The sequence below is a fragment of the Saprolegnia parasitica genome (genome assembly GCF_000151545.1).
Source record: "Saprolegnia parasitica CBS 223.65 unplaced genomic scaffold supercont2.31, whole genome shotgun sequence".
In the NCBI taxonomy this organism is placed as follows: Eukaryota; Oomycota; class Saprolegniomycetes; order Saprolegniales; family Saprolegniaceae; genus Saprolegnia; species Saprolegnia parasitica.
The window spans coordinates 254273-280083 of NW_012156425.1; the positions used below are offsets into that span (position 1 = coordinate 254273).

Sequence of the window (25811 nt, forward strand, 5' to 3'; positions counted from 1 at the left end):
AGAGTGTCACATCAAGAAGCCATCTGCCGTCTGTACTGCCCCGTAACAGAGGAGAGTGTAACCAAGTGAGTATGAGAGTGAGGAAGAGTGTGGTACACGCGCATGGGAAAGTGCGTATATTGGGCTCATAACCAGTCAGAAAGTAGGGATCTCACCGGGACTTGAACCCGGATCTACCTGGTGGTAAACCAGTGTCTATACCGCTAGACTAAAAGATGTCGACTAGATTTCAGCCTTCTTGACTAAAGCCATGGCGTTGTAAAAATAGAGACTACGGGACCCCAAAATGACGGGACCCTACGGTTGCAGGGTACCATAGTCTCTATTTTTCTGCGGTTATGACGTTACGCAGCGGGACGGTTCTTGTACGAATCACGAGTTGCGGCGATGTACTTGATCACCGATGATCGATTGACGTCTACACATTTTAAGACGATAAGACACCGGGTGCGCGATCGCGTCGCAAACCAACGGCACAAAAAAGGACGTTGAAGCAAGCAACGACTTCGTGTCAGGCAGCACCTACCGTGTATCCCCTGTAGCGACGATGTAGAAGGCGTGACCCTTCGTTTATGCTCCGCAGCGGGACAGCGGGGCGGTTACTGTACTAATCACGAGCCCCGGCGATTTAAGTGATCGCCAATGATCGATCGACGTCACGAATTTGGGCTTTGCGCATACGACAAGTCGGGCTGAGTAAACATTGTTTGTACACAGCATGCAACAAGAGAGAGAAGAGCATCGGAGTCCATTTTATTTTGCGTTTTTCGGGCAGTGTGCGGATCACACGGGGCGACCTGCGGGGCGACCTCGATGCATGCGAATCGATGACACGTTAGTGGTAACGTCTCCGCAGTGCGGCTTTGCGGAGCACGCGCGGGGTGCAATGGTGCGAGGGCTTGTGCTGCTGGAGGGCGATCGAAACGTGGACTCGGTTGAGCATGAGCGCTACCCTTGTACAACTTCTAAGCTAGGTAGTTCGTAAATCTGCCTACACATGAGTTGTAGAAGAGTGCGTTGAGTCTCAATCCGTCCAACCCATTGGCTGTATTTTTCGAGCCATCATGGGGGGTTGTCAGGAGCCATTATTGTATGCCAGCCACTGTTAGTGGGCTCATAGGATATGGATTGATGATACCTTTGTACAGACTAAAGACTCCACTTACCAAGATTTACTAGTACGTGGTAGAAATGTGTCGAACTTCGGCAGCTAAACGCTCTTCAACGTGCAGGAGTTTATCGTCCGGCAGCAATGTTCCGTCGCGGTAGAGACGATGTTTTTGAGCTTTAGAAATCGATTGATTCTCAAACGAGTAGAATAGTTGTAGCGTCGCTGCACGTGGTTATTGCAAGACGATCCCATTTTTGTCAATTTTGTGTGAAAAGTTTCTTGTTTTCTCGTCGCCTCGATGAATTGGGGGTAATTTCTCGGGGCGGTTCGCTGAAATCCATGGAGGTGGGTCGATGCTGATACTTGCTCAACTGGTAGTATCGGTGATGAATCTTCTACTTGACGCGGACGGCAGTGGTGCTGCTCTTTGGGTGTGGGTCACTCTGGCCCGAATGAAGTGGCCGTGGAGCCATTCATTTTGGCGGAACGCGTTCATGATGATGGGAACAACACTAAAATATTCAGCAGCAAAGTGTTGAGGTGTAGCGAGCTCGTGGTGCGGCCTTGGCGTCACGACATTCAAATAAATCCACGCTGCGTGGTGCAGCTGTGTTGGTGGAAGTCTGCAAGGCGCAGGTGCTTGAATCTCGTGCGCGGCGCCGAGTAGCTGCGTCCGGTGAATAGGCCAGCACGCACTGCCCATTCGCTTGCGATTTGCAGTAGCTTCGTTTGGCACCCAGCCCAGCCCCCGTGCGGGTTCAACGCGCTAAACCTGCCTCCACGTATAACCCACCGCGTGGGCTAAAGGCGACCGCACGCGTGTGTAACGCGCCATATGTACTTCACGGCTCGCGATCGGACGGCCACGAGCGTTTTACCCAGGACCCGTCCGTTTGACGCCTTTTGCACATGCTGTTTACCTTCTCGAGACGACGCCAAAGACGCGCACTCTCGCTGCGTAGTATGATACCGTCCGTGTCCATGCTAATGCTGATTGGGTGCGAGGAGTCTCTTCTTTACACGTTCCAACGAAAATTGTTGAATAAATTACTAAAAAAGCGGGTTTTAGGTCTAAGCAACCAAGGGCGATGCGACGTACGGGTGATGCACAACGTCGGCCATTGTGATGCGCTGTGTCGGGTCGATGACGAGCATCTTCTCGAGCAAGTCCAGCGCTTGCATGGGCACGAGCCGCTGCACGCGCCACGCCTTGACCATGGCGCGAAGGCCGTGTGTCTGAATGTAGACAAAAATGCGGTCGGAGGTTGCGGCCTTCTCGACCAGGGGCAAGCCCGTGTGCATCATGTAGAGAAGGACGCCAAGGGCCCACACGTCAGCGGCCATCGGGTCGTAGCCGTCGTCGCCGTACATCTCGGGCGCCATGTAGTAGCGCTTCCCGACCGGGCGGCTTTCGCGCTTGCAGTCGATGCTCGCGAGGCCAAAGTCACAGATCTTGCAGTCGCCGACGTCGTCGATTAGGATGTTTTCGAGCGAAATGTCCCGGTGGGCGAGGCCGCACTCGTTGTGCAGAAACGCAACCCCGTGGGCAATCTGGTCAAAGTAGCGCTGCGCGTCGTCCCAGTAAAAGAGCTCACGCGGACTGTTCTGCAGCATCTCAAAGAGGTCGCCTTGGACGCAATACTCGAGCACGAGATGCACGTAGCCGTCTTCGGTGAAGCTGTCGACGAGACCGACCACCGCACTGGCGCCCTTCTTGGCGTTCTTTGATTTGGTCGCGCACTGGATCAGTGCGTACGCCTGAAGCTCCTTCTCAATGCCATTCTCGCTTGTCGCGTCGGTCGTCTCGTGCTCGGCCATGCGCATGTTCATTTGCTTGATGATGTATTGGACGTTGGAGGCGTTGGCCGTGCAGAGAAGGAGGTCCCCATACAAGCCGTGGATCAACACTTGGTCGATCGTATACTCGTTCATCATGTGCGGCTTGGCGGCAAATCGGAAAATGAGCCAACTTCGTGTTTGCCTCAAAGAAAGGACGGACGCCGCTTACAGTGTATGAGTTGACGGCGAAAGTTTTGCTGGCTGCAGCTGGATTCGCAGCGAGAAGAAAGGCAACGGTCACGATGGGCCCTTTGATTGGCCCCAACCGGCCGCACGCGCGATTTGATTGGCGGACCAGGTGCTGCGACATGCCGACCGTCATTCCTCGCGCTGTCCTGTCCGTTCATGGGCGAGCGAGAACGGAATCTCTGGCCGACGCATTAGATATGCCGAGGGACTCTACTTACACGACGAGGCGGGTGGCGTCTGCGAAGCTGCAAGTTGGTGTCACTGCTGACGTGTCGCGATGGGTGGCCGCACGTTCTATCCTGCGATTCCGGTCGTCCCACGCACGAACCAACGAGCGAGACGGTTGTACATACCTCATGGTTCATGGACAGCCTCCGCGTCACACAACCGAAGACAATGTCGACGCGGAAAGGTAAGTGAATGATCGTCGTCACGGCCTCTTGGTGGCTTGGCCGGCGCTCAGCAGCTGCGCTATCAAGTGCACTCGCTCGCTACCGACTTGCTACTCCACGGTACGAAGTGGTACCGTGCCCTGCCCGGTACACTGGTAGAAGCACGTCGCAGCGGCGGCGACCATAACGACATGACTGCAATGCGACGTCGCGTGTCGAATGCTGCTCGTAAACGTTGCGTGTTGATGCCAGCGTGTTGATGCAAAGCAACGAGTGTCAATGAACCCACCCATGGGTGCAGATCCTTCAACTCGACTTGTCTAAGAGAATTACGGGCCAATAGAGACGCAGCAGCTGCGCCACGGACACTGCATCCTGAAGCTACTATTTGAGTTGCGCAACGCGAAAAAATCAATTAAATAGTAGTATAGATGGGAAGATTACAGGACGACGGGCGACGTCAGGTACGGGTGCGCGAGCACCTTATCGAGCGTCACGCGGCGGGTGGGGTCGACGGTCAAGAGGAGCTCGAGGAGCTCGAGCGCGACGGGCGGCAAGAGGTGGTCGAGCTGCCACGACCGAATCACGCCGTAGACACCGTACTGCTTGACGTACTGAAAAATCGTGTTGTCGTCGCGCGCGCGCTCGAGCAATGGCAGGCCCGTGTGCATCATAAAGAGGAGGATCCCGAGGCACCACACGTCGACCTTGGTCGGGTCGTAGCCGCCGCCCGTGTACATCTCGGGCGCCATGTAGTACGTCTTGCCAACGGCCGCAAACTCAAAGTCCTTGACGGGCACTTGGACCGCGAGGCCAAAGTCGCAGAGCTTGCAGTCGCCGTTCTTGTCGAGGAGGACGTTTTCCAGCGAGATATCGCGGTGGGCAAACCCGTTGCTGTGGAGATATTGGAGGCCGCGCACGATTTGGCGAAAGTAGCGCTGGGCGTCAACGGGCTGGAAGCGGCCATTCGGCGACGCCTTCAGCGCATCGAAAAGCTCGCCGCGCGGGCAGTACTCGAGCACGAGGTGGTCGCAGCCGTCTTCTTCGAACGCGTCAAGTAGCCGCAGCACAAACTCGGCGCCATTCGACGGCGACGCGCGGTACAGTGTGTGGTACGTGAGCTTCTCCATGCCAATGCTTTCGTGGATCGTCGGCGACTTGACGACGGTCTTGGCGTCAAGGCGCTTGATGACGACCTTGGCCGCCGTCGCCTTGTGCGTGCAGAGGAGGATCTGGCCGTAAATGGCCGGCGCAAGGATCCGGTCGATGCTGTATGCGTTCATGCTCCCGACCAAATATATGTGTTCTTAGTCGAGGCAAATTCCAAAGTGCAAACTGAACGCGGTTGCGATCCCTTGTTTCTTTGTACACTCCATTACGCACGTCGCGGTGTGTGTTTTCTACGCCCGTGGCAAAGAATGTTCGATGCGACCACCTGGGTTTTAAACATGCTTGCAAGGTTTGTCCCGTTTGTCCCGTTTTGCCCCCAAGGCGCATCATGGGATGTACGTACTAGAGTCGACACAGCACGGACGCTTCTTGCGGTTGGGGCGGTTCAAATAGGACAAAACGCATTGCCACAGAGAAATTGGAGCACATGCCTATACTGTCTGAGACGATGCGATCTCGGACTCATCGTGGAGGGGCAATGCAACACACGCTGCGAGTGTTATGCAAACGGGTTGCAAGCAGCGTCAGAGAAGGAAGACGAAGTCTCTGGTCGTTGCCGTAGGACGAACGGGTCGTGTGGACGGGAATGGTTGGTGACACGGCCCGCGACAGGTCCGAGCGGTCCGTTGCACTTGATGGTTGCGCCGTCCGCGCCACCGCCAAGCGCCAAATCGCAAAAAAGGTTGCGTGTTTATAGAGAAACCGTCGAGCAAGCGTTGACAACCACTCGGCGAGACGATCTGGATATCGGGTGATGGCGTTGCAACGCACGGAAGCACGCAAGTCTCAAGAATGGCCACCACCAGTGGCCTTTCGCACACAGACCAAGCCCCCCATTGACCAAGCACCCGTCTGGCCTCTAAACGAACGCCCGCAATCGAGTTGTGTACCGGCACTATCGAAAGAGACATATACATGACGTGTGCAGTCTTTTAGTACCTACTAGTATAATTTGATCCATCCATGGCGTGGATAGCATCGATGCAGCTCAAATGGGCGTGTGGGGTGGACTGACCGCTCCATGATTGGGACAAACCCCATGTAAATCCCAGACACGCTGGAAACGCGCGCTGTTTAAAACACGCTATGCCTCAGAAATATTTGGCCCACTCTGGATCTTTGGGCCGCCAAATGCCGCGATATGATTGGTGCATTTTGGAGCGCCGGTTTCTGATTGGCAAAGACGGGCAAATCGGATGCCAGCACGAGCGCTGCGCCTGACACAGCAGGCGAACTCGCCAACGCAGCGAGGTCGCATATCTTAGAGTAACATCAACGACAACTCGATCACTCTACTATTACCGCACCCTAGCGCATTCCATCGTGTCGCTGGTAATCTCCAGCCGCGTACGAGAAATGGGTGGCTCCAAGCCTCGCAAAAAGGCGGAGAATGCCAACATCTCTGGCGTTCGAGCGTCCCGCAGATAGCCGGGTTCAACGCCAATTCGCGGGTCCTTCGATCCGGGCGCAGCATCATCGAGTCTGCATCAGCGACGACTACTGTACATTTGCTTTGCGATCCCACCTCGTCGTATGAGACGCCGACGTCATAGACAGGGTCCACCTCTGGCATATATCGCTTTCGCCCGTGTCGACGTGCGCGATCGCCTTTGCACTGAAAATCTCAGCGCACCCATTCTCGACACAGCGTACAACGAGCGAAGACACCTCCTCTGCTTGCGTCACCAGTCGCTGTGCGTCACCATGGGCGAGCCGTTGGTGCCCTTCCAGAAGCGACCGCTGTCATGACGCTACCAACGGCCCGCGATGCGTAGGATGCAAGGAAATGGGTGTCGCTCGTTCGAGATGGAGCTCGAATTGGCCCTGTAATGTGCTGCAACGTTGGTACCAAGTCCTGACCATCGTCCAGAATGTGTGCGCTCCTCTACGCTTGCCACGTCATGCGGTATAAAGACATGCGGCGGTGGTGGCGTGTCTTTGACGGACGTGGGACTCGCACCGCAGTCGTACCCTCTGGCGATTGCCACTTGCTTATCCTGCTCGCCATCCTCTCTGACGCGAAACGCAGCATTTTCCAAGTATCTTGAGCTCAGATGAAGAAGTGCACCTGCAACGGGCGCATCGTCGTCCGCGCCTGCGTACGATCGTAAGCTGACGCAAGCGCACGCACGACGGACCTCGCCCGAACGATTTTCAAAGAACGAGCTCGTGACTCAGCCCATCGCAATCCAGCGACGCGCCAGAAGAGAAAGATGACCGGTCCATCGTGGCGTCAGCAACGGGAAATTGCAACCGTGTGCATCACGTCCGGACGAAGACCACATCATCATGTCGGCCTGCGCCAACCACACTCCTCACACCCCCAAATCTCAAGCTGCAACTCCGCAGCACGCGTGGCGACGATGCCCCTGGCTTAGTTACACGAGATCTCGGTCGCGTCACTTCAACAAGACCTATCCGGATACCATCGAGTGCGTTTCAGGATGTGTGTCGCTCGATAGACAAAATACACATGCCTATATTCCATTGTGAGGGACGCTTGATAAATTGGCCTTAAAATGACGTACTAGTACTGACAAAGAATGGGTAGCAGACGCTGGAGCCAAGGTGCTCGTGTAGCCAAGCTGTTGCGTCGTGCGAGGTGCATTAATGGCTTGTGTGGGATGATGTGAGGAGCCTACGGGTCTTGTGCGCAGCGTGCTGAGCGACGCGAGTCTAGGCGAAGAAGCCATTACCACCCTGACCACTCTGTTCAGGCGGTATATTACACCGGAATTACCCTAACGTTATGGGTTTAGTTTACTATGTGGTCCATCGCCAAGCTATTTGATCGACCGGCAACTCGTGATTTCTTCCCACTACTCCCGCACAGTCAAGCCTCAGCGGAGACACACTTTGACCACTCTATACGATCCAGGGCATAATACCATGAGCGAACCCTTAAAGAATGCATCATGCTGCCACGAGCGACGTCCAGAGACACAGAACTCTGTTGCAAGATATATACCAAGATTCGTAACTTTATTAATGTTTCATGATGTACACTTTGACGCATACTACTCAAATTCGATCATCAGGGCTACATGCGGTGCAATAGTCGTGCTGCAGGACGGTCGCCATATCAGGTCGCCGCGTCGGGTCGACGACCAGCAGCATCTCGAGCATCTCGACTGCGTCGTTCGGCATCTCCAGTTTCCACACGTCCACGAGACCGCGCACGCCACACCGCTTCAAGTACCCAAATGCTTGGTCGTCGTCGCTTGACGCCTCGACCAGCGGCACACCCGTCAAGAGCATCCAGAGCAAAATACCCAACGACCACACATCGACCTTAGCCGCGCTGTACCCGTGTGGTCCGTGCATCTCGGGCGCCATGTAGTACGACTTGCCAACGGCGTGGGTCGAGATCCCATGGAGCGGCATGGCGAGGCCAAAGTCGCCGATCTTGAGATTGCCGTTGGCGTCAACAAAGACGTTTTCGAGCGAGAGATCGCGGTGCGCAAGGCCGCAGCTATGGATGTAGCCGAGGCCGGCGGCGATTTGGGAAAAGTACTTGTGTGCGCACATTGTCCGGTCGCCGGGACGGGACGTCTGGAGGGCGTGGTAGAGGTCGCCGTTGGCGCAGTGCTCGAGCACGAGATGCTGGTGCTGTTTTTCTTGGAACGCGTGCAAGAGCCGGACGACATGGCGCGCGCCATGCAAAGGTGGCTTGTGACTCGAAGCAAGAAGGTAGTAGGCGTCTCGCTCGACCGTCCCCAGCGCCGCCTCGGACGACCTTTCTGTAGTACGCTTGATGACACACCGCGAGTGCGTCTGGCGGTGGTGACACACGAGCACGTGGCTGCCAGCAGCCGTCTTTGCGAGCGGCGCGTCGAGGATGTACTGGTCCATGGCAGCAAGACGACCGTAAATTGTGGAATGCCTCCACCCGGGCTCCATAAAAGCGTCCCACTGTATCCGTATATGAGAGAGGGAGGCCCGTCAACCCCATCACAATGACACGAGACGCAGGCTCGTGTACCGGTAGTTCATGAGGCTTGCAGCTCCTTTAAGCTACTGCAAAATGAGTCTGTAGGGATGTGCGACATGGTCAAGAAGCCAATCCGTCGACGCCGCATTCAAAGATGAGCGCGCCGTAATGCAGATGCGCGGCACGGGACATGCCACGGCTGGTCGGAAGCATCCTCTCTCGTCTGCGAAACACCACGCTCTAGTCATGTCGAGCGTGGTCTGGATGACTTTACGACGATTCCCAAATATGGAACCCTTGCAATTGCTCCCACTCGCGATCCTTATCCGGCATCTCCAGATAGATTGCCGTGTGGTGCTGCCACGTCAAGCACATGGCAAGGTCCATCGGTACTTTTTCGAAGCGGACGACGACACCTCCCACTCTCGTTTCTTAAACTCTCTCGTCGTTGATTCTGCTCGTATGTCTTTGGGTCGTCTTCAACAAGATGCATTCGAGCGCCACTCATGCGAAAGGCAGCGCAGCCGCGACGCTTCGAGGCCTCCCTGTCTGCCACGTCATTGTATCCGGATGCTTTGACAAAACACGATGCAAAAAGAAAAAAATATCGACTTAAGTTAGCTAAATTGAATGTGTCCTCTAGTCAGCAAGCGCGTACGAGTGCTGCAGGACGGTCGCCATATCAGGTCGCCGCGTCGGGTCGACGACCAGCAGCATCTCGAGCATCTCGACTGCGTCGTTCGGCATCTCCAGTTTCCACACGTCCACGAGACCGCGCACGCCACACCGCTTCAAGTACCCAAATGCTTGGTCGTCGTCGCTTGACGCCTCAACCAGCGGCACACCCGTCAAGAGCATCCAGAGCAAAATACCCAACGACCACACATCGACCTTGGCCGCGCTGTACCCGTGTGGTCCGTGCATCTCGGGCGCCATGTAATACGACTTGCCAACGGCGTGGGTCGAGATGCCATGGAGCGGCATGGCGAGGCCAAAGTCGCCGATCTTGAGATTGCCGTTGGCGTCAACAAAAACGTTTTCGAGCGAGAGATCGCGGTGCGCAAGGCCGCAGCTATGGATGTAGCCGAGGCCGGCGGCGATTTGGGAAAAGTACTTGTGTGCGCACATCGTCCGGTCGCCGGGACGGGACGTCTGGAGGGCGTGGTAGAGGTCGCCGTTGGCGCAGTGCTCGAGCACGAGATGCTGGTGCTGTTTTTCTTGGAACGCGTGCAAGAGCCGGACGACATGACGCGTACGGATGGGCCCTTGGAGCGCGCGGTAGGCTTGCATTTCGCTAATGAGACTCGCCTTCGTGTCGCGCGAGATGACTGTGCGCTTGATGACGTACGTCGTTGCGTTCGAGAGGCGCACGCAGCGCAAGACGACGCTGTCCTTGGCGTCAGCAAGCGTCGCTTGTACACTGTACTGGTCCATGTTGCTCCGGTTTGGGAAATCAGAAAGTGAGCTGCCGTGGGACCGCCACGCGATCTTCTTTCTGCTTTTTTCCAGGTGCTATGGACGTGCGTGGCTTCAACCCACCCACTTGACTGGGTTTCTCGTCTGAAAAATTACCGGCGACGTCGTACTACCAGGTAGCAGGCGAGATTGATGCTTTCCACTCGTTCGGTCCCCCACCAAAAGTGTGCAGAAGGCGCGCGTTTCTGTGTTGGGATTGGTCGGGGCGGGATCTTTATCCGTATATTCCGGATAAAAGGGGGCGTTGGCTTCAACGACTTAAAGATTGAACCATACAGGCGCATTGCGATGATCTTTTTCGAAAGTCTTTGATTCATGACGCTGCGTCGACGCCAGCAAGAAGACATGGAAGCGAGAAGGACTGCAATCGAATGTTGATGCGCATGGGAGCAAGCAAAGTCGTCCGAATCAATCATTTCCGAAGCACCATCATCCGACGCCACGATCAAACTATACGATCCACGGTGGGACCGGCACCAAGGCTGCACCTAACACCACCGAGTAGCATGTAGAGTGTCGTCGGAGCAGCGGTGCAGCGCGGTAGCCAAGCGAACGCAATCACCTCGCGCGCCATGTCGCATTGTCCGCAGTGTTGCCATGACAGGACACAGCGCCGTCCGCCGAGACACCCGCCAGCCCTAACCGCACAGTGCCTCCGCCACACTGGTGAGTGTGGATCTCTCGTCCGCGTTCGAGAACCTGCCGCTTGCTGCCATCAAATTCGCAGTGTATATGGTTCGAGTACGCTTCTCAGAAGCGCGCGGTTGATCGTTCTGTAGCAACTCAGAGGCAGGTACTACTATATCCTGAAAAAAGATGGAAGACGCCGAAGGCTTCGACCAGCGCGGATTGAACGTCCCACTTCTTTTGCCGTCCTCCCTTGTTCTCAGACTTGCATGCACCCGACCCAAAACGCTTCGGTACAGAACGCTTCCTCGTAAAAGAACGTGCAAGACAATAAAAGAACGTACCCGATAATAAAAGAACAGAAAAGAAAAAGCCATGTGTCCGGATACGGATACGGCAGACAAACAAGATGCCCCGCGAGCTCATCACGATCCAGGTCGGGCAATGCGGCAACCAGATCGGCCGCCAGTTCTGGAAGATGGCGCTGGACGAGCATGCCAAGGTACGAGGCCATGGCGCTCCAGCCTGTGTGCTCAGCGCTGGCTAGCATGCCAAGGACGCCCGCTTTGACGATAGCATGAGCACCTTCTTCCGCAACGTCGACACCCACGGCCAGGACCTGCCGCCGCACGAGCGCATCAAGGGCCTCCGCGCGCGCGCGCTTCTCATCGATATGGAGGAAGGGCCCGTGGCCGAGACGCTGCATGGCCCGCTTGGCGAGCTCTTTGACTCGTCCCAGTTTCTCACCGACGTCTCGGGCTCGGGCAACAATTGGGGTGCGCCCACCACCATCCATGACGGCCTACATACAGAAGGATCATCGCGATGCTGATGTAGCACATGGGTATGCGCTCTATGGGCCACAGTACAAGGACAGCTATTCGAGAAGCTCCAGCACGCCACGGAGCTCTGCGGTACGCCGGTCCGTCTACAAGCGACGACTGACATGCGTAGATTCCCTCCAGTCGTTCTTTGTGTTGCATTCCATGGGCGGCGGGACCGGCTCGGGCCTTGGCACGTACATTTTAAGCTTGCTTGAAGACCACTACCCGGAAGCCTACCGCTTCACGACTGGTCGCCACAGTCGCGATGACCGCGTCCGACTCATCTTTTCATGTACTAGCCATCTTTCCATCGGAAGACGACGATGTCATTACGTCGCCCTACAACAGGTACATGACGACTCAAAGATGCGGTTGGGTGCTATCGCATCGACGTAGCATGCTGGCGCTGCACCAGCTCACCGAGCACGCGGACTGCGTCTTGCCGATTGAGAATGAAGCGCTCTTCGCGGTACCTCCGACTGGTAACATCTCGAGCGCGGTGACAGGATGCACCTGCTAGAAAGTCCCTGCGTCGTCGTCGTCAACGTCGTCGTCGTTTGATGCGATGAACCGCATCGTGGCGCGTGTACTCACCCACTTGACGAGCTCGATGCGTTTTGAAGGCTCGCTCAACGTCGATCTGAACGAGATCACGACCAACCTCGTGCCCTTCCCCAAGCTGCACTACCTCCTCTCGAGTCTCTCGCCGCTGCAGTCGACGTCGCCGGCCTACCAAACGCACCGGCTCCGACATCTCTTTACCGACATTTTCCACGCGCAGAACCAGCTCATCCAGACAAGTCCCCGCACGCATGGCGTCATGTTGGCGTGTGGCCTTCTCTTCCGCGGCAACGTCCAAGTCTCGGACGTCCAGAGCCACTTGGAGAAACTCAAGGCTGAGATGCGGCTCATCTACTGGAACAAAGACGGCTTCAAGATTGGGCTGTGCAGTGTCCCGAGCCTCGAGAGTGTCAAAGGGTCCCCGTCGGTCCTCTCGCTCTCCAACCACGGCTGCATCGTGTACGCATCCACGTCGCATTCTAGTGTCAAACTGACGACGATCGACGACCTATTAGCGAAACGTTTGAGCGCATGCAGGCGCGGTTCCTCAAGCTCTACAAGCGCAAGGCCCACGTCCACCACTACCTCGAGTACATGGACCAAGCCATGTTTGACGAAGCGCTCGAGTCCAACAAGTGGCTCATCGCAGAGTACACCAAGCTCAATACGGCACCCGACATGCCCCCCGTGCTGCCGCGGCGCAAGCCTCTCCTTTAACGTCAACGCTCTTCTCGTCGCCGGTATCGGGAGATTTTTTAGGTGATTTGAAGGGCATCGCAGGCGACGACACTCTGCTGGGCCGACTACGACGACGACACTTGCTCGATCGAGCACCACGAATGTACATTGTGGTGCGGTGTGAAGCTGCTGTTATATCTCTCCGCAGCAGTATGCTGTGGATCGAGAGGCCGTCGTGGGCTGTGGCAATGGGAGCACGCGAAAGAGATGAACCAAGGTATCGCTCCGGCGCGTCGCGCCAAAAAGCACATGCTGCAATCATGAGCGACAACACGTCGACGATCCATGGGCTCCTCGACAACCTGTACAATTTCAAGTCGGAAAGTCGAGCGAGGTCCACATGACGGACGGTGGCCTTGCTAGATCTTTGATATGCGATGAGTTGAGCACTCGTCTAAGAGCTTATAGTGTGCTGGGTGCGGTCGCCGGTGGTACAAGTAGCCCATGAGATGGCCTTGTGTGCATGCATGGCTGAATACGTCCGATCGCTGATGCTAAGACGTACAAGAGGACTCTTAAACGACACATGCAGCCTCGAGCAACACGGCGAGATCATAACCGAGAGGGCTGGTTGGTATTAAGAAGGAGTGGATCTAATTGTGGTGGAACGAAGAGGGATGGGCGCAAACGCTTTGAGGTATTAACCCAAGAGGACGCGCTGGGCCGAAACAAACTTATACGGCGGGATCTCCATGTTGAGCGGCGCCGGGCCCTTGCGGATGCGGCCCGAGACATCGTAGTGCGAACCGTGGCACGGGCAAAACCAGCCGCCGTACTCGCCAGCGTTCGAGGCCGGCACGCAGCCCAAGTGGGTGCAGATACCAAGAATGACGAGCCACTTGGGGTCCTGGACACGCTCGGCGTCCGTTTCCTGGTGGCGGAGCTCCGCCAAGTTGGTGTTGTTGCTTTCCTCAATCTCCGCGTCCGTGCGGTGCTTGATGAAGATGGGCTTGCCACGCCACTTGACCGTGATCGTCGAGCCTTCCTCGATCGACGACAAGTCAAACTCGGCCGTCGACAGCGCCAACACATCGGCCGACGCCGACATCGTGCCCACAAACTTGAGCACGGCGAGGCGCGCCGCCGTCGCGTACGCGACGCGGGCGCCACCCATCATAAAGTAGGTGAACGCGCGCTTCGACGGGTCGCCGACCTGCGCCTTGACCTCGTCGTCAAAGTAGTGGTCCGGCGACGAAAAGTCTTCCTTCGACGGCGCCGCCGAGAACGAGCGGGCTACATGGGCATGTAGATGAGCGTCGTCGTCGTCCATCACGTCGGCGGTGGCTTACCGTTGACGGGCGCGACAAACCCGCGGGCCTTCGAGGTCAAGCGGCGAGCGAGCATGATTCTCAAGACGTCGAAAAAATCAAAAAGTGAGCCAGTGGTGGCGGAGGCAGCCTGCCGAAATGACTTGGTTTCAGTATATAGACGTCGACAGCGGATAGGGCTTCCCGCGGCAGTTGAAGGATTCCTCTGTAAATGGATATCAAATATCAGAGGAATCGACGTTTTCGTGTTTTTGTTCCAATTTTGGCGATGCAAAGCGAAGTCCATGGCAATCATTGGGGCAGAGGGCAGCGGCTTGTGGGCCCCTCTGGGCCCCATGTACGACACCGCTGCATGCACCGGTCTCTCGCGCATGTAACGGACCCATGCGTTGCGAAAGCCATGCACATTTGCAGGGCGAGGACGGCTATAAGTAGAGCGCATCACACGACGCGTGGCAATGCCACAGCATCGGCGTCGTGGGCCGCGCCGTACAGGATGCATACCAAGTTCGTGAGGCAATGAAGCGACTGTTGATTGCTACGCCACGCGCCGACGACATGGTGGTATGCCGTAGCTCGCTGCGAAGCCCGTACACCTCGAGCAACGCAGAGGTGCGTCAACGGCCCCGCGACAGGCTATCCAGAGGATGTTCATTAGCATTCATCAGGCGGATGCGTCCCTCAGACGCACGCCGCAATGACGCGCGTGCATGCATGAGTATGTATGGGCCACGATAGGATGGTCGCCTGGCCGTGTAAATTTAATACGAGTACGTGGCACTATACCGCCTGGGTGTGACCTGCAGGCCGTTGTGACTGGCAGCTGGCCCATATACATGCAGCCGTGCCTAGAGGACTAGGAGGGCGGCCCATGGCGATGAGACGTTGCTTCGTCTGTGTTGATGGCTGTAAAATGAATGTGAGGGCGCGGGATGGCGGCGTTGTCTTTCGGCGCCCGTGACCGCAACGGTGTCGAGTTGCCGTTGACTGCATCCTCCTCGCCATAATCCCTCGATGATGATTACCCAATCGCCAGTGCGACATCGGATTGGGCGGGCCCAGCGCTCTGTCATTGGTTGAATGCTTTTGATGTGTCATTGGTTAAAATGATCCTTTTGTTTTCTAAACCACCAATCAGCGTTGCTTTCTCAAGCCGATTTGGATTGGCAGAAAACATGCCTTGTCGCAACGCGATTGGATATGAATTGAATTCATGGATTGGTTAAAATGTTGATATTGGAATCGAGTTCTCGGCCATCCTTCTCAAGAGACTTCAGGTCCTTCTTCTTTGACACTGCATGCTTTGAAGTCGTGCGTACGATATCAAGTTGTCAAACGCACATTCCACTCCTCGAAGTGGCTCGCACGTATCTGCCCAGCCCATGCCCATGTTTGATTGGCTATAATGGATTACTTCTGCAGCCTCGGATTGGCTCAGCTATAATCCCGGTCGTTCATTGGTGCCAGCGGCCTGCACCATCACATGCCATACCATTGGTCAAAAAGAATTCTGTACTGCGATGCCATTGGCTGCAAAAGCTACCTCGATGCCATTGGTGCAAATGTTCACTGGCTGTGCCCCGGCGCTGGCGAGCATCAGCTCCGTAGCCGAATTACTTTTCGTTCGTCAAACACAAGTACATCACCATGGGTCGCATGCATTCCGCCGGCAAGGGCATGAGCAAGTCCGCTCGCCCCTACAAGCGCACGCCGCCGTCGTGGCTTAAGGTCACGGCCGAGGACGTCGAGGACCACGTGTGCAAGTTCGCCAAGAAGGGTCTCTCGCCCTCGCAGATCGGCGTGATCCTCCGTGACTCGCACGGCATTGCCCAGGTCAAGTCGATCACGGGCTCGAAGGTGCTCCGCATCCTCAAGAAGAACGGTACGCTATTGAGCGGTCTTGACGATGATCTCATCTGCGTCGACCCATTCTCCCTCTTGTGCCACGTCATCTCTCTCTCCATTGTCGTCGTGCCACGGTGTTGCCTGCCACACAACATGTTGATTGTGTGAATGGAACATGCGGGGTTGGTGTCGTTTGCGTCCTTTAGGTCTTGCCCCTGGCCTCCCGGAGGACTTGTACCAGCTCATCAAGAAGGCTGTCGCTGTCCGCAAGCACCTTGAGCGCAACCGCCAGGACAAGGACTCCAAGTTCCGCCTTATTTTGATCGAGTCGCGCATCCACCGCCTCGCTCGCTACTACCGCACGAACCGCAAGCTTTCGCCCAACTGGAAGTACGAATCCGCCACGGCCTCGACGCTCGTCGCCTAAGCGCTTTCGCTCTCTCTACCTCCCGGTGATATTGCGAACGAGCTAATATCGGTCAAATACAACTGATGTTACCATATATATCTCGCGCGTGCATGGTAGCATGTCTACTGGCTGTTGCGCATGTGCTTCGCAAGGCGCGGCAATGCCATGGATGGGACGGGATCGCTTGCGACATGGCGCTGGCTGCCTTGCAAAGCGTTCCAAACCACTGCAAGATGTCGCGGGCCCTTGCAGTTGCATGGCAGAGCCAGCTCGGAAGCTTGCTGATGAAGGATCATGTGTCTCTTGGTCGAGCTGCTGCTGTTTGGTCGTTGTCGCAGCGCAGGCTCGGGCGGCCCCGGCTGCCACCATCCTGGACCTCATAAGTCCACTGCAACCTCGCAATTCCACACAATTTTAATATGAGTATTGCCTCATACATGAAGTAGGTATGCAGCATTAATGCTTAATATTTAAATAGATAAATATACTGTACTTGGGAATTGTATGTGGAATGAAATATCCGTTTTACATTAGCATACCAAGGTTTCTGGGCTGGACCAATCTTTGAGACGAGCATGGCCAAGGCAGCGCTCCTCCGCAGCGCGCTCTGCTTGACGACGGGTGCTTCCTAAGCGCGATGGGACCTCGGGCTCATGGCACATGCTTGCGTAGCCAAGCCGCGACCGAGCCCGACGCTCTTCATGTTCCCGGGCTTGAAGGCGCAGCCCTTCCATGAAGCCAAGGACTTTCCGTGGACGCAGTCGTTCACGGACAACCTCGACACGATCCGCGAAGAGTACGTCGCGTTGCGCCATGCGCAGAAGGAGAGCGACTACGTCCTTGCAGGCCAAGAGCACGCGCTCCACCAAGGCCAGTGGGACTGGTTCAGCTACGTGACCAAGGGCAAGAAGGTCGACCTCTTTGAGACGCACTGCCCGACGACGACGCGCCTTCTGAACGCGATTCCGGGCTTCATGACCGGGCTTCCGTTTGCGTACGCGTTCTTCTCGACATTGCAGCCGCAGAGCGCGATCAAGGCGCACTCGGCGCCCTGCAACATCCGGCTCCGCTGCCACTTTCCGCTCTTTGTCCCGCCCAACTGTGGTATCCGCGTCGCGGACGAGACGAAGGAGTGGAAGGAAGGCGAGTGCATGGTCTTTGACGGTACTAGTAGCGTGTAGACGGCGCGACCTCCGCCCACCTTTGTTCCATTGTAGATGCGTACGACCACGAGGTGTGGCACGACGGCCAAAAGGGCGAGCGCGTTGTGCTGCTCTTTGACCTCTGGCACCCCGACTTGGTGCCGGGCGAGAAGGACGCGCTCATCAACGTACGCCTCCTCTCGCCTCTCTCCTGCGACTTGAGCCATCGTGACGTAGATGTTTGCCGACGCGACCGACAAGGGCTGGCTCTCCAAGTAGTCCAAGCTGGCCGGATTGTCGTCCGCTCCAGCGCAATCACGACATGTGGCATAAGAATACTAGCATTAAGAAATGAGCGTGCACGAACGAACGAACTCTAGGATTTGGACGAGAGCAGCGCGAGGAGGCTTTGGCGCCCACATGAGCTTCGACGGCGGGTGCTAAAGGACCCGCGGCTCGGCGACGATGCGTGGATACCGACGTCGGCCATGAACGCATCGAGGTCGTGGTCGTCATCAAACTGAAAGCGAAAGCTGCTGCTGCTACTACTACTTGAGTCGTCCAGGGTCTCGATGCGGAGCTTCACGAGGCGGTCCTGGGTCCATGACGCGGCGACAATGTCGGTGAGGGCAAAGGTGCGCTGCGAGTTGAGCCACGTCATCGTGCCATCGTCCACGTCGATAGCAACGTATTCAGTGCGGAGCCCGACCTTCTCGAGGACGGACTCCTTTCGCTTGGCGTAGTGCACACCCATCGTGTTTTGGTCGTCGAATGGCGCAATTTTGGTAGAGTAGCAAGTAGTAGCTGTCTCTGCATGGCTGGTCCCGAACCGAGAAGCCGCGAAGAAGAAGAACAGGCGTGAGAAGCGACATGCACTTGCTGCTTTGCAAGTCGGAGCAGCTCCTCCTCCTTGACTTGGATGTGTTGTGAATTATTCGGCTCGTTTTTCTGGGTCCGTTGCGAGTATCATCAGCACCAAGTCGCGGTTCAACACGCTGCCGTACCCTTCGCCAAAGCGTACGGCAACACCCACCACCAAAGGCTTTGGTGGTGGGTGTTGATGGAGGCACGGTCGTTGGTCCAACGCGCAGAATGGGCGAGCCGGGCGCGCACTCACTGCGCGATGATGACTCGCACACTTGCCGGATGATGCGATTTCTGAGCCCGCCTCGTCGCCCGTTTGCAGGCCACCGTGGGACCATCGGTGGGCACCCTGGTAATCACGCGGCGTTGGTCGTCGGCGGCTGTTGCTCTCAAGTGTCGTGGCGTCGTCGTAGTATGCGCATTCGATCGCGGCAGTCTAGTACACAGGGTGGTGGACGGTTGCTTGTCAACCTTTGCTGGTAGAAGCTGCTCTTGGAGAAAGATGGCAGTGCATTTCATATGCGGTGGATATCGCCTTGCTGGCATTTGTTGATATGTTAAATAATAATTCTTCTAGAGTACAGCGGGATCGCTACCATGGCGATGGAGATCGTCGTCGGCCATTTTAGATGCTGCGGCGCGACGACTTGGAGCCGGACGACGACGAGAGCGACGAGGCGCAGAACGAGCCGCGGCGGACTTCGCCGTCGTGCTTGGTGGGCTGGAAGCCGAGCTCGACGAGGAAAAAGTAAAGGTCGGCTTGGCACTCAAAGACAAGGCGCTGCTTGAGGAGCTCGCCGTCTTTCTGGATGCGCAGCTTGAGGTTCATGTTGTTGGTCCACTTGGCTTCGAGGATGTCGTCGATCGCATACGTTGTGTTGGTGTTCATGCACGTGAAGGCGCCCTTGCTCGAGTCGACGTCCATGGCGAGCGTCTTGCCGCGGAAGCCGAGCTTCTCCATGACGGTATCGCACTGCTTGGCGTAGTAGACCACCATGTTGATGTTGATGTGGAGTGTGGTGGACGAGGGAAAATGCAAAGTGGCGCAAACCTAGTGGTGTATTTTTTAAATTCACCGAGCGAAAAAAACAATAAAAATTCACACGCTTGAAACCAGGTCGCCTGTCTACGGCCCGAGCATACAAAGCGCAAGAGAAGAACGGTGCCAGCTGGTACCGACCATACTGAACTCGAGACGGTCGCCATAGCTTCCCACCCTCGCGTAGGTTGGGTCAAGCGGCTGCACGGTGCGGCGAGGTCGGGCGATAGGAGCGGCAGCTGATTGCATTCTTTGTATCGCCGTACTACATACACCTATAGAGGTGGTGGTGGCATCGAATGCGCTGATCTGGTCCAAGATGGAAGAGACAGCGGCGTGGCGTGTTGAGTTGACACGAGATCCAAGCTCGTGAGAGTTGGCGTCGACGTCGGTTTCGAAAAGGTGAGTCGGCGCTTGCTGTAATGGCGACGACGCGGATGTCCTCCGGCCGCCTCCAGCAGTAGCGGCTTCCCGCAGCGTCGTACTTCTTACACTGTAGTACCGTGTACGAAGCCTCACGTCAACGTGACGACCAAGCACCAATGCAGGGCAGTGTCCAGCGATGCCGTCACCACGAACCATTCTGCGCACCTTCTTCAAGCTGCCTCCCTGGACCACTGTACGGTATTATTTTTACGTACATATTAAAAAGACGAGTGCCAAGAGGGCTCTTCCTGTTGATGGTATTCATACAGTTCCTCGTCGTAGAGGGACCGCTCTTGACCGATCTATGTATGTAAACGAACGCGTGGTAGTCAACCACGAATCTCAGGCGAGATGCTACCGGTACACTATACGACGACGACGACAGTACCGTACCGTGTAGAACGACGGCAACGCTGGGCAATCCAGTCTGCGTGTCTTTGACGCACCACCACCTCTCTTGATGAAAGAAAGAGTATCCGATGATGAGATGCAGCCCATGGATGCAGCCTGTAGAGGCCGCAAATATGAGTAGGCGCACGAAGAAAAGCTGCCGCTAGCTGCGGCTGCTGTTGTCGTTCGCGTCGTGGGTGGCCACGTGCTGGTATGTACTACACATACACAGTGGCTGCCGAACTTCTAATACCTGGTACATTGGAATCATACGCGTCTGGTGCGCACCCAACGAGGACCCAAGTTGCAGCACATGGAAATATGATAAATTAGCGTTGGATGCGGCTTTCGACACAGATGGTCCTCGACACGAGCCGGGTGTGGCAGAGACGCAGGCAGAGACGACCCGTTAAATGTACACGACCGCTTCACCGGCGGAGGCTGCTCTTGCGCTTTGGGCTCTGCAAAATTGGATTTGTGAACGACCCGCGCCGGACCTTGCCGCCGTTCTGCGCCGGCTCCATGCCGAGCTCCATGAGGAAGTAAAACATGTCGGCTTGGCAGTCAAAGAGGAGGTGTTTCTTGACGACGGTGCCGTCGTCGAGTAGCCGCAGTCGCAATCCACAGCGCTGGTTCCACGCCGCGTCGACGATTTGATCCGTGTTGTACTCGTCACCCGAGTTGACCCAGATAAGCACGCGCGCGTCCGAGAGCACCTCGAGCGCGACGTACACGCGCCGAAAGCCGAGCTTCTCCCACACGGTCGCACACCGCTTGGCGTAGTAGAGCACCATCGAGACTTACGTCGTGGGTTTGAAAATGGCAAAGTGCAGCATTCCACTGCAATCCTTTCGTGCCCTTAGAGAGACAGCGCGGTTCGAATGCGAAGCGAATGCAACGGAATGAAGAAGAAGAGAAGACGCGGTGGGCCTTTACGGACGCTATGCAGCACGTCAACCAAGTCGCCCACTGTATCGTATACGGAGGCCAAGTCGGGACTGGATTTCTCAAGCTACTTGAGAGTAGGTCCGTGACTCGAACACTGCGTCGGCAGTAGTACACTCATAAATTACACGACTCAGAAAGCAAAGAGGTCGGTCTCGGCGTGGCTGAGGAACGCAACAATGTCTTGGGCGGACGGTCGCGCGCTCGGCTCAAACGAGAGACAGCGCTTGGCGAGTGCTTCAATGGCCGCCGGACACGACGGTGAGAACGTCGGCGTCGCGTGCTCCATCGTCACGAGCTTGAGCACCGTGGTGGGGTCGACCTTGCGCCCGTTCGCAAACACCTACGAGCATGAGCATAGAGATGGGGCGAATACGACCAAGACGACGTACCGGGTGGTCCACAAAAGGGATGTTGCCCGTGTCGAGCTCCGAGAGCACAATGCCAAACGAGTACACGTCGGCCTTGTCGTCGTAGCGCCGACCGAGAAACACTTCGGGGGCTGCCCAGAGCGCGGTTCCGACGCCCGCCGTCATCGTCTCCTCAAACGCACGCGTCCTAATCGTTCACCGGCGGTCCGCATGTTGCAGTGGACATATATACGCTTGTACCGAGAGACGCCAAAGTCGGTGATCTTGGCCTCGAAGTGGTCGTCGAGCAAAATGTTGCGGCTCTTGAGGTCGCGGTGGATGACCTTGGGGGTCCGCGCATGCAAGTAGACGAGCCCTTTGGCGACGCCGAGAGCGATCTGCAGGCGCTCAATGGGCCAGGACCACGCGTCGTGGAGGCGGTTGAGGCAGCTCAAGAGGTCGCCGTGCTTCCAGTACGCGGTGGCAAAGCATAAATTGTACTCGGGGCTCCATGAAAACCCGACAAGCGTCAAAATGTGCGGATGCGAGAGCGGAGCCATGAGGCCAATCTCGGCGAGGAAGCACTTGACCTCGACCGGATCATGGCGCCGCTCGGGCAAAATCTGCTTGATCGCGACCGAGGTCCCGTCGAGCTGGCCAAGCCAGACCTCGCCGAACGCGCCGCTCGCGAGCTTGCGCGTGTAGAGCAGCCGCTCAAACTCGATCTTGAACGGCAGGATCGCAGGGTCGAGTGGCGGAAACGCCGTCATGGTGTTGAGCGCCGACGAGTCTTCGAGCGCGTAGAGATCTCCTTCGTTGAAGCTCACGTCCGCGTGCTTGTTGGCGCGGCGGCGGCGGCAGAGAAGGTACCCGAGCAAGACGAGCAGAATGATGCCCGTCGCAACGAGGAGGATGAGGCGCGTGCGCGCTGCGTGGTCGTCGTCGTCGTTGTCGGTACTCGATGCAAGGGCCCGCAGTGACATCATGCCGAGGTGGGGTGGTGGGGCTGCGATGCGGATGGCGACTGCGGCGACACCGTCGCACGACGAGCTGTTCCGCTTGATCATCGCCGCCACTTGGCTGACCACTTGGCGCTCGTTCTTGAAAACCAGCTGGTCGATTCGTTTCAATTCATTAGCTGCCCGCAACGGCAGAGACGACGACGACGACGACGAGATGATGGTGCTGCAGACGGCGTCGGCGTCGGTGGCGTCGCCCTCCTCCTGTACCTCTCGTTGACGCCCCGCCCCGTAGCGCTGCCTGTCGCAGGTAGCGACAAGGTCGGCCACGGTCTCGCGTACTTTCTGCTGACACTGTGGTGGGCGCAGTTGGTACACCGACGGGCCGTGCCGACGCTCCTGCTCGCGTTCGCCCTGCTCGGCGTCGCGATCGAGTTTCTGCAAGGCGCCTCGGGCTGGCGCACCTTTGACGTCAACGACATGCTCGCCAACGGGCTCGGCGCGCTCTGCGGCGGCGGCCTTGCACTCGCCGCGCCCAACGCCTTGGCTGAGCTCGAGCGCTTCGTGTATTACGACAAGCAAGACCGAAGACGTCCAGGGTACTAAGCTGGAATCCAGCGCGCGAATTGCATAAAGCTTTTCGAACCGTCCTGGATGGAAGCATCCACATCCACGCGAACGAGTTGACAGCACGCAACGACGAACCCACGCGACAGTCGGACCAGATACAACCATGTCACCTCTTGTACGCAGCGTGATGCGACGCTTGACGCAGGAGGAGTGTGAACCTTTGGAGGCCATTACACGGCTGGCGCCGTGTCCGCCGTGGAGCTATCGCAAGTAGCCGTTGGTAACCTGCCTAGCACCGACCATGTAATCGGTGCTAGTGCACACTGCGATGATGCGAAGCGTCACCTCGAGGCGCGACGACGCGGCGTCCGGTTCCATGGCCAAGAACCAAGAACGCCCTTCGACGGGATCGCGATCTTCGCGACGTCGGCGGCTTGCCCGATGCTGGCTCTTCGCCGCGCGTTATAACAGCGTTAGATTGGACAGGCACTGCGACAGCAGGGGATGAAAACACCCAACCCTGCGTGTTGCCTTCGCTGAATCATCTTGGATCTGCTTGCGCATGGTGTCCACCATCTCCATGCATGTCAGACAGAACCGTGTACCGTGCTCTGTACCGTGCTGTGTGCTGGTCACAGTGTAAACGTACTTCTCTCTTGGATACTTCTGGCGCGAGCTCTGTTGCTCCAGTGGCGTCAGCTCTGCCGCCAGCGTTCGATCTTTCTTCGCTTCCCTAGAATGGTGGGCTCCTGGATGTGCCATGAAGCAATCCTGCGAACGAACCGTGGTCCATCAGCGAATGGTTAGGAGACAGACGTTTCTGCCATCACGACCCAACCCGCTTGACGTCCACTCGAACTCGACTTGACGGATGACATTGACCACTCTGCTGCGCTTATGCAAAGCAGTCGCCAGTACGCGCTGCCGTCCACAATCACACCCAAGAAGCCAACGAGTGCACAGCCAACGAACGCCAGGCAACGACGTCGGTACAACGACCTGCAGCGCCGCCGACCTCGGTGACGACCACGAGGACTGCTGCACACCGCGCGTTCCTGGACTGGACTACTGGGACACGTGGCAGTCTACATGGCCGTCAACTTGATGCCAGTGGGTTGAGTGTTTTTATCTCGCAACGGTAACCGGATCGACGTGTATCCGGATCCCCCCGTTTGAGGTGACGGCTGGGATACAATTCGATTTCTTTTTCTCGGCGAGCATGTTCGGCGGCGGCTTCGAGAGCTTCTTTGGCGGCGGCGGCGGCTTCGAGGGCGGCCATGGCCATGGCATGCCCCGCGGTAACGTCGACAACTCCAAGTTCTACGAGACGCTCGGCGTGGCCAAGGATGCGACCGCGGCTGAGATCAAGAAGGCCTTCCGCAAGCTCGCGCTCAAGAACCACCCGGACAAGGGCGGCGACCCGGAGCTCTTCAAGGACATTACGGTCGCGTACGAGACGCTCTCGGACCCCGAGAAGCGCGAGATCTACGACAAGTTTGGCGAAGAAGGCCTCCAGCAGGGCGGCGGCGGCGGCGGTGGCGGCGCTGACATCTTTAGCCAAATGTTTGGCGGTGGCATGCGCCAGCCGCGCGGCCCGCCGCGTGGCGAAGACCTCACGCACCCGCTCAAGGTGTCGCTTGAGGATCTGTACAACGGCAAGACAGTCAAGCTCGCGGTAAACCGCGACGTTGTCTGCGCTGGCTGCAGCGGCAAGGGCGGGCCCGACGGCGCCGAAAAGATGTGCAGCACGTGCAACGGCCGTGGCATGCGCATCCAGCACCGCCAGATCGCGCCCGGCATGGTCCAGCAGGTCCAGTCGGTCTGTCCCGACTGCCGTGGCCAGGGCAAGACGATCCGCGATGCGGACCGCTGCAAGGGCTGCAAGGGCAACAAGGTCACGAAGGAGCGCAAGGTCCTCGAAGTCCACATCGAGAAGGGTATGCGCAATGGCCAGCGCATCACGTTCAAGGGCGAGGCCGACCAGGCGCCTGGTACGATTGCCGGCGACATCGTCTTTGTCGTCCAGGAGAAGGAACACGCGACCTTTCAGCGCAAGGGCGCCAACCTCATCATGGAGAAGAAGATCACGCTTGTCGAGGCGCTGTGCGGTTTCGAGACGATCGTCGAGCACCTGGATGGCCGCCATTTGCACGTCAAGACCAAGCCCGGCGAGGTCATCAAGCCGAACCAGTTCAAGGCGGTGCACGGCGAAGGCATGCCGCAGCACGGCAACCCGTTCGTGAAGGGCCAGCTCGTCATCTTGTTCAAGATCGAGTTCCCGACGTCCGTGTCGGCGGACCAGGCTCGCGCGCTCCAGAGCGTCTTCCCGTCGGCGGCGCCCGTCCAGCGCTTTAGCGACGCTGAGGAAGCCTTCTTGAGCGAATTCGACGCCGAGGCCGCGCAGCAGGACGCGCAGCGCGAAGCGTACGACTCGGACGATGAGCGGGGGCAGCCCCGCGGCGTCCAGTGCCAGCAGCAATAAGAATGCTAGTTCTTAGAGACGAAGTAGATAATGAATGGGGTATGATGATGCATGGCGACACGGTGCTCGACGCTGGCTCGGGCTAGCTACCATTGGCGGTGCGCTGCAGCTTGCTCATCTACAACAATCTCGATCCACACACAGCAAGAAGATCCATTGGCCGCCGCTTCTGCCTCCCTACGCTGCCACGTCATATTGTCAACCGCCTTCGGAAAGGCCTTTGATGGTAGGTAGCAAGGGCCGTCGTGTTTGTAAATAAGAAAA

The 25811-nt window shown here is 57.2% G+C and overlaps 14 protein-coding genes and 1 pseudogene across 15 annotated transcripts; 5 read left to right on the forward strand and 10 right to left on the reverse strand.

Moving 5' to 3' along the window:
- Positions 1 to 146: 146 nt before the first annotated feature.
- Positions 147 to 218, reverse strand: SPRG_30105 (annotated as a pseudogene). The gene has a single exon. The product of its transcript is annotated as a tRNA-OTHER (tRNA).
- Positions 219 to 2128: 1910 nt separating this feature from the next.
- SPRG_07840 (serine/threonine protein kinase) lies at positions 2129 to 3059 on the reverse strand. The gene has a single exon (XM_012346832.1). It carries the CDS (start codon positions 3044 to 3046, stop codon positions 2183 to 2185), a length of 864 nt encoding a protein of 287 aa, XP_012202222.1. The 5' UTR covers positions 3047 to 3059; the 3' UTR covers positions 2129 to 2182.
- An 893-nt stretch (positions 3060 to 3952) lies between these two features.
- Positions 3953 to 4887, reverse strand: SPRG_07841 (CAMK/CAMKL/BRSK protein kinase). The gene has a single exon (XM_012346833.1). It carries the CDS (start codon positions 4812 to 4814, stop codon positions 3972 to 3974), a length of 843 nt encoding a protein of 280 aa, XP_012202223.1. The 5' UTR covers positions 4815 to 4887; the 3' UTR covers positions 3953 to 3971.
- Positions 4888 to 7722: 2835 nt separating this feature from the next.
- Positions 7723 to 8601, reverse strand: SPRG_07842 (CAMK protein kinase; the record flags this gene model as incomplete). Its single annotated transcript, XM_012346834.1, has 1 exon — positions 7723 to 8601. The coding sequence occupies one exon, from the start codon at positions 8599 to 8601 to the stop codon at positions 7723 to 7725; it is 879 nt and encodes a 292-aa protein (XP_012202224.1).
- Positions 8602 to 9240: 639 nt separating this feature from the next.
- Positions 9241 to 10077, reverse strand: SPRG_07843 (serine/threonine protein kinase). The gene has a single exon (XM_012346835.1). It carries the CDS (start codon positions 10064 to 10066, stop codon positions 9272 to 9274), a length of 795 nt encoding a protein of 264 aa, XP_012202225.1. The 5' UTR covers positions 10067 to 10077; the 3' UTR covers positions 9241 to 9271.
- A 1067-nt stretch (positions 10078 to 11144) lies between these two features.
- On the forward strand, positions 11145 to 12903 carry SPRG_07844 (hypothetical protein; the record flags this gene model as incomplete). The annotated part of the gene is made up of 7 exons (XM_012346836.1): positions 11145 to 11237; positions 11283 to 11511; positions 11573 to 11809; positions 11859 to 11907; positions 11956 to 12028; positions 12080 to 12579; positions 12636 to 12903. The coding sequence occupies 7 exons, from the start codon at positions 11145 to 11147 to the stop codon at positions 12835 to 12837; spliced, it is 1383 nt and encodes a 460-aa protein (XP_012202226.1). The 3' UTR covers positions 12838 to 12903.
- A 474-nt stretch (positions 12904 to 13377) lies between these two features.
- Positions 13378 to 14266, reverse strand: SPRG_07845 (hypothetical protein). Its single transcript, XM_012346837.1, has 2 exons — positions 14148 to 14266; positions 13378 to 14091 (listed from the first exon to the last, which is right to left on the reverse strand). Exons 1-2 carry the CDS (start codon positions 14200 to 14202, stop codon positions 13499 to 13501), a joined length of 648 nt encoding a protein of 215 aa, XP_012202227.1. The 5' UTR covers positions 14203 to 14266; the 3' UTR covers positions 13378 to 13498.
- Positions 14267 to 15737: 1471 nt separating this feature from the next.
- On the forward strand, positions 15738 to 16478 carry SPRG_07846 (40S ribosomal protein S13). The gene is made up of 2 exons (XM_012346838.1): positions 15738 to 16008; positions 16178 to 16478. Exons 1-2 carry the CDS (start codon positions 15774 to 15776, stop codon positions 16396 to 16398), a joined length of 456 nt encoding a protein of 151 aa, XP_012202228.1. The 5' UTR covers positions 15738 to 15773; the 3' UTR covers positions 16399 to 16478.
- Positions 16479 to 16922: 444 nt separating this feature from the next.
- Positions 16923 to 17896, forward strand: SPRG_07847 (hypothetical protein). The gene is made up of 4 exons (XM_012346839.1): positions 16923 to 17001; positions 17053 to 17544; positions 17598 to 17710; positions 17760 to 17896. The coding sequence occupies exons 1-4, from the start codon at positions 16956 to 16958 to the stop codon at positions 17799 to 17801; spliced, it is 693 nt and encodes a 230-aa protein (XP_012202229.1). The 5' UTR covers positions 16923 to 16955; the 3' UTR covers positions 17802 to 17896.
- Positions 17839 to 18320, reverse strand: SPRG_07848 (hypothetical protein). The gene has a single exon (XM_012346840.1). It carries the CDS (start codon positions 18274 to 18276, stop codon positions 17899 to 17901), a length of 378 nt encoding a protein of 125 aa, XP_012202230.1. The 5' UTR covers positions 18277 to 18320; the 3' UTR covers positions 17839 to 17898.
- A 584-nt stretch (positions 18321 to 18904) lies between these two features.
- On the reverse strand, positions 18905 to 19414 carry SPRG_07849 (hypothetical protein). The gene has a single exon (XM_012346841.1). The coding sequence runs from the start codon at positions 19381 to 19383 to the stop codon at positions 19012 to 19014; it is 372 nt and encodes a 123-aa protein (XP_012202231.1). The 5' UTR covers positions 19384 to 19414; the 3' UTR covers positions 18905 to 19011.
- Positions 19415 to 20548: 1134 nt separating this feature from the next.
- SPRG_07850 (hypothetical protein) lies at positions 20549 to 21035 on the reverse strand (the record flags this gene model as incomplete). The annotated part of the gene is made up of 1 exon (XM_012346842.1): positions 20549 to 21035. One exon carries the CDS (start codon positions 21033 to 21035, stop codon positions 20670 to 20672), a length of 366 nt encoding a protein of 121 aa, XP_012202232.1. The 3' UTR covers positions 20549 to 20669.
- Positions 21036 to 21288: 253 nt separating this feature from the next.
- SPRG_07851 (TKL protein kinase) lies at positions 21289 to 22650 on the reverse strand. Its single transcript, XM_012346843.1, has 3 exons — positions 21798 to 22650; positions 21579 to 21744; positions 21289 to 21529 (listed from the first exon to the last, which is right to left on the reverse strand). Exons 1-3 carry the CDS (start codon positions 22601 to 22603, stop codon positions 21320 to 21322), a joined length of 1182 nt encoding a protein of 393 aa, XP_012202233.1. The 5' UTR covers positions 22604 to 22650; the 3' UTR covers positions 21289 to 21319.
- Positions 22651 to 22712: 62 nt separating this feature from the next.
- On the forward strand, positions 22713 to 23101 carry SPRG_07852 (hypothetical protein; the record flags this gene model as incomplete). The annotated part of the gene is made up of 2 exons (XM_012346844.1): positions 22713 to 22761; positions 22791 to 23101. The coding sequence occupies 2 exons, from the start codon at positions 22713 to 22715 to the stop codon at positions 23099 to 23101; spliced, it is 360 nt and encodes a 119-aa protein (XP_012202234.1).
- A 1175-nt stretch (positions 23102 to 24276) lies between these two features.
- On the forward strand, positions 24277 to 25604 carry SPRG_07853 (hypothetical protein). Its single transcript, XM_012346845.1, has one exon. It carries the CDS (start codon positions 24285 to 24287, stop codon positions 25545 to 25547), a length of 1263 nt encoding a protein of 420 aa, XP_012202235.1. The 5' UTR covers positions 24277 to 24284; the 3' UTR covers positions 25548 to 25604.
- The last annotated feature ends 207 nt before the right edge of the window (positions 25605 to 25811 follow it).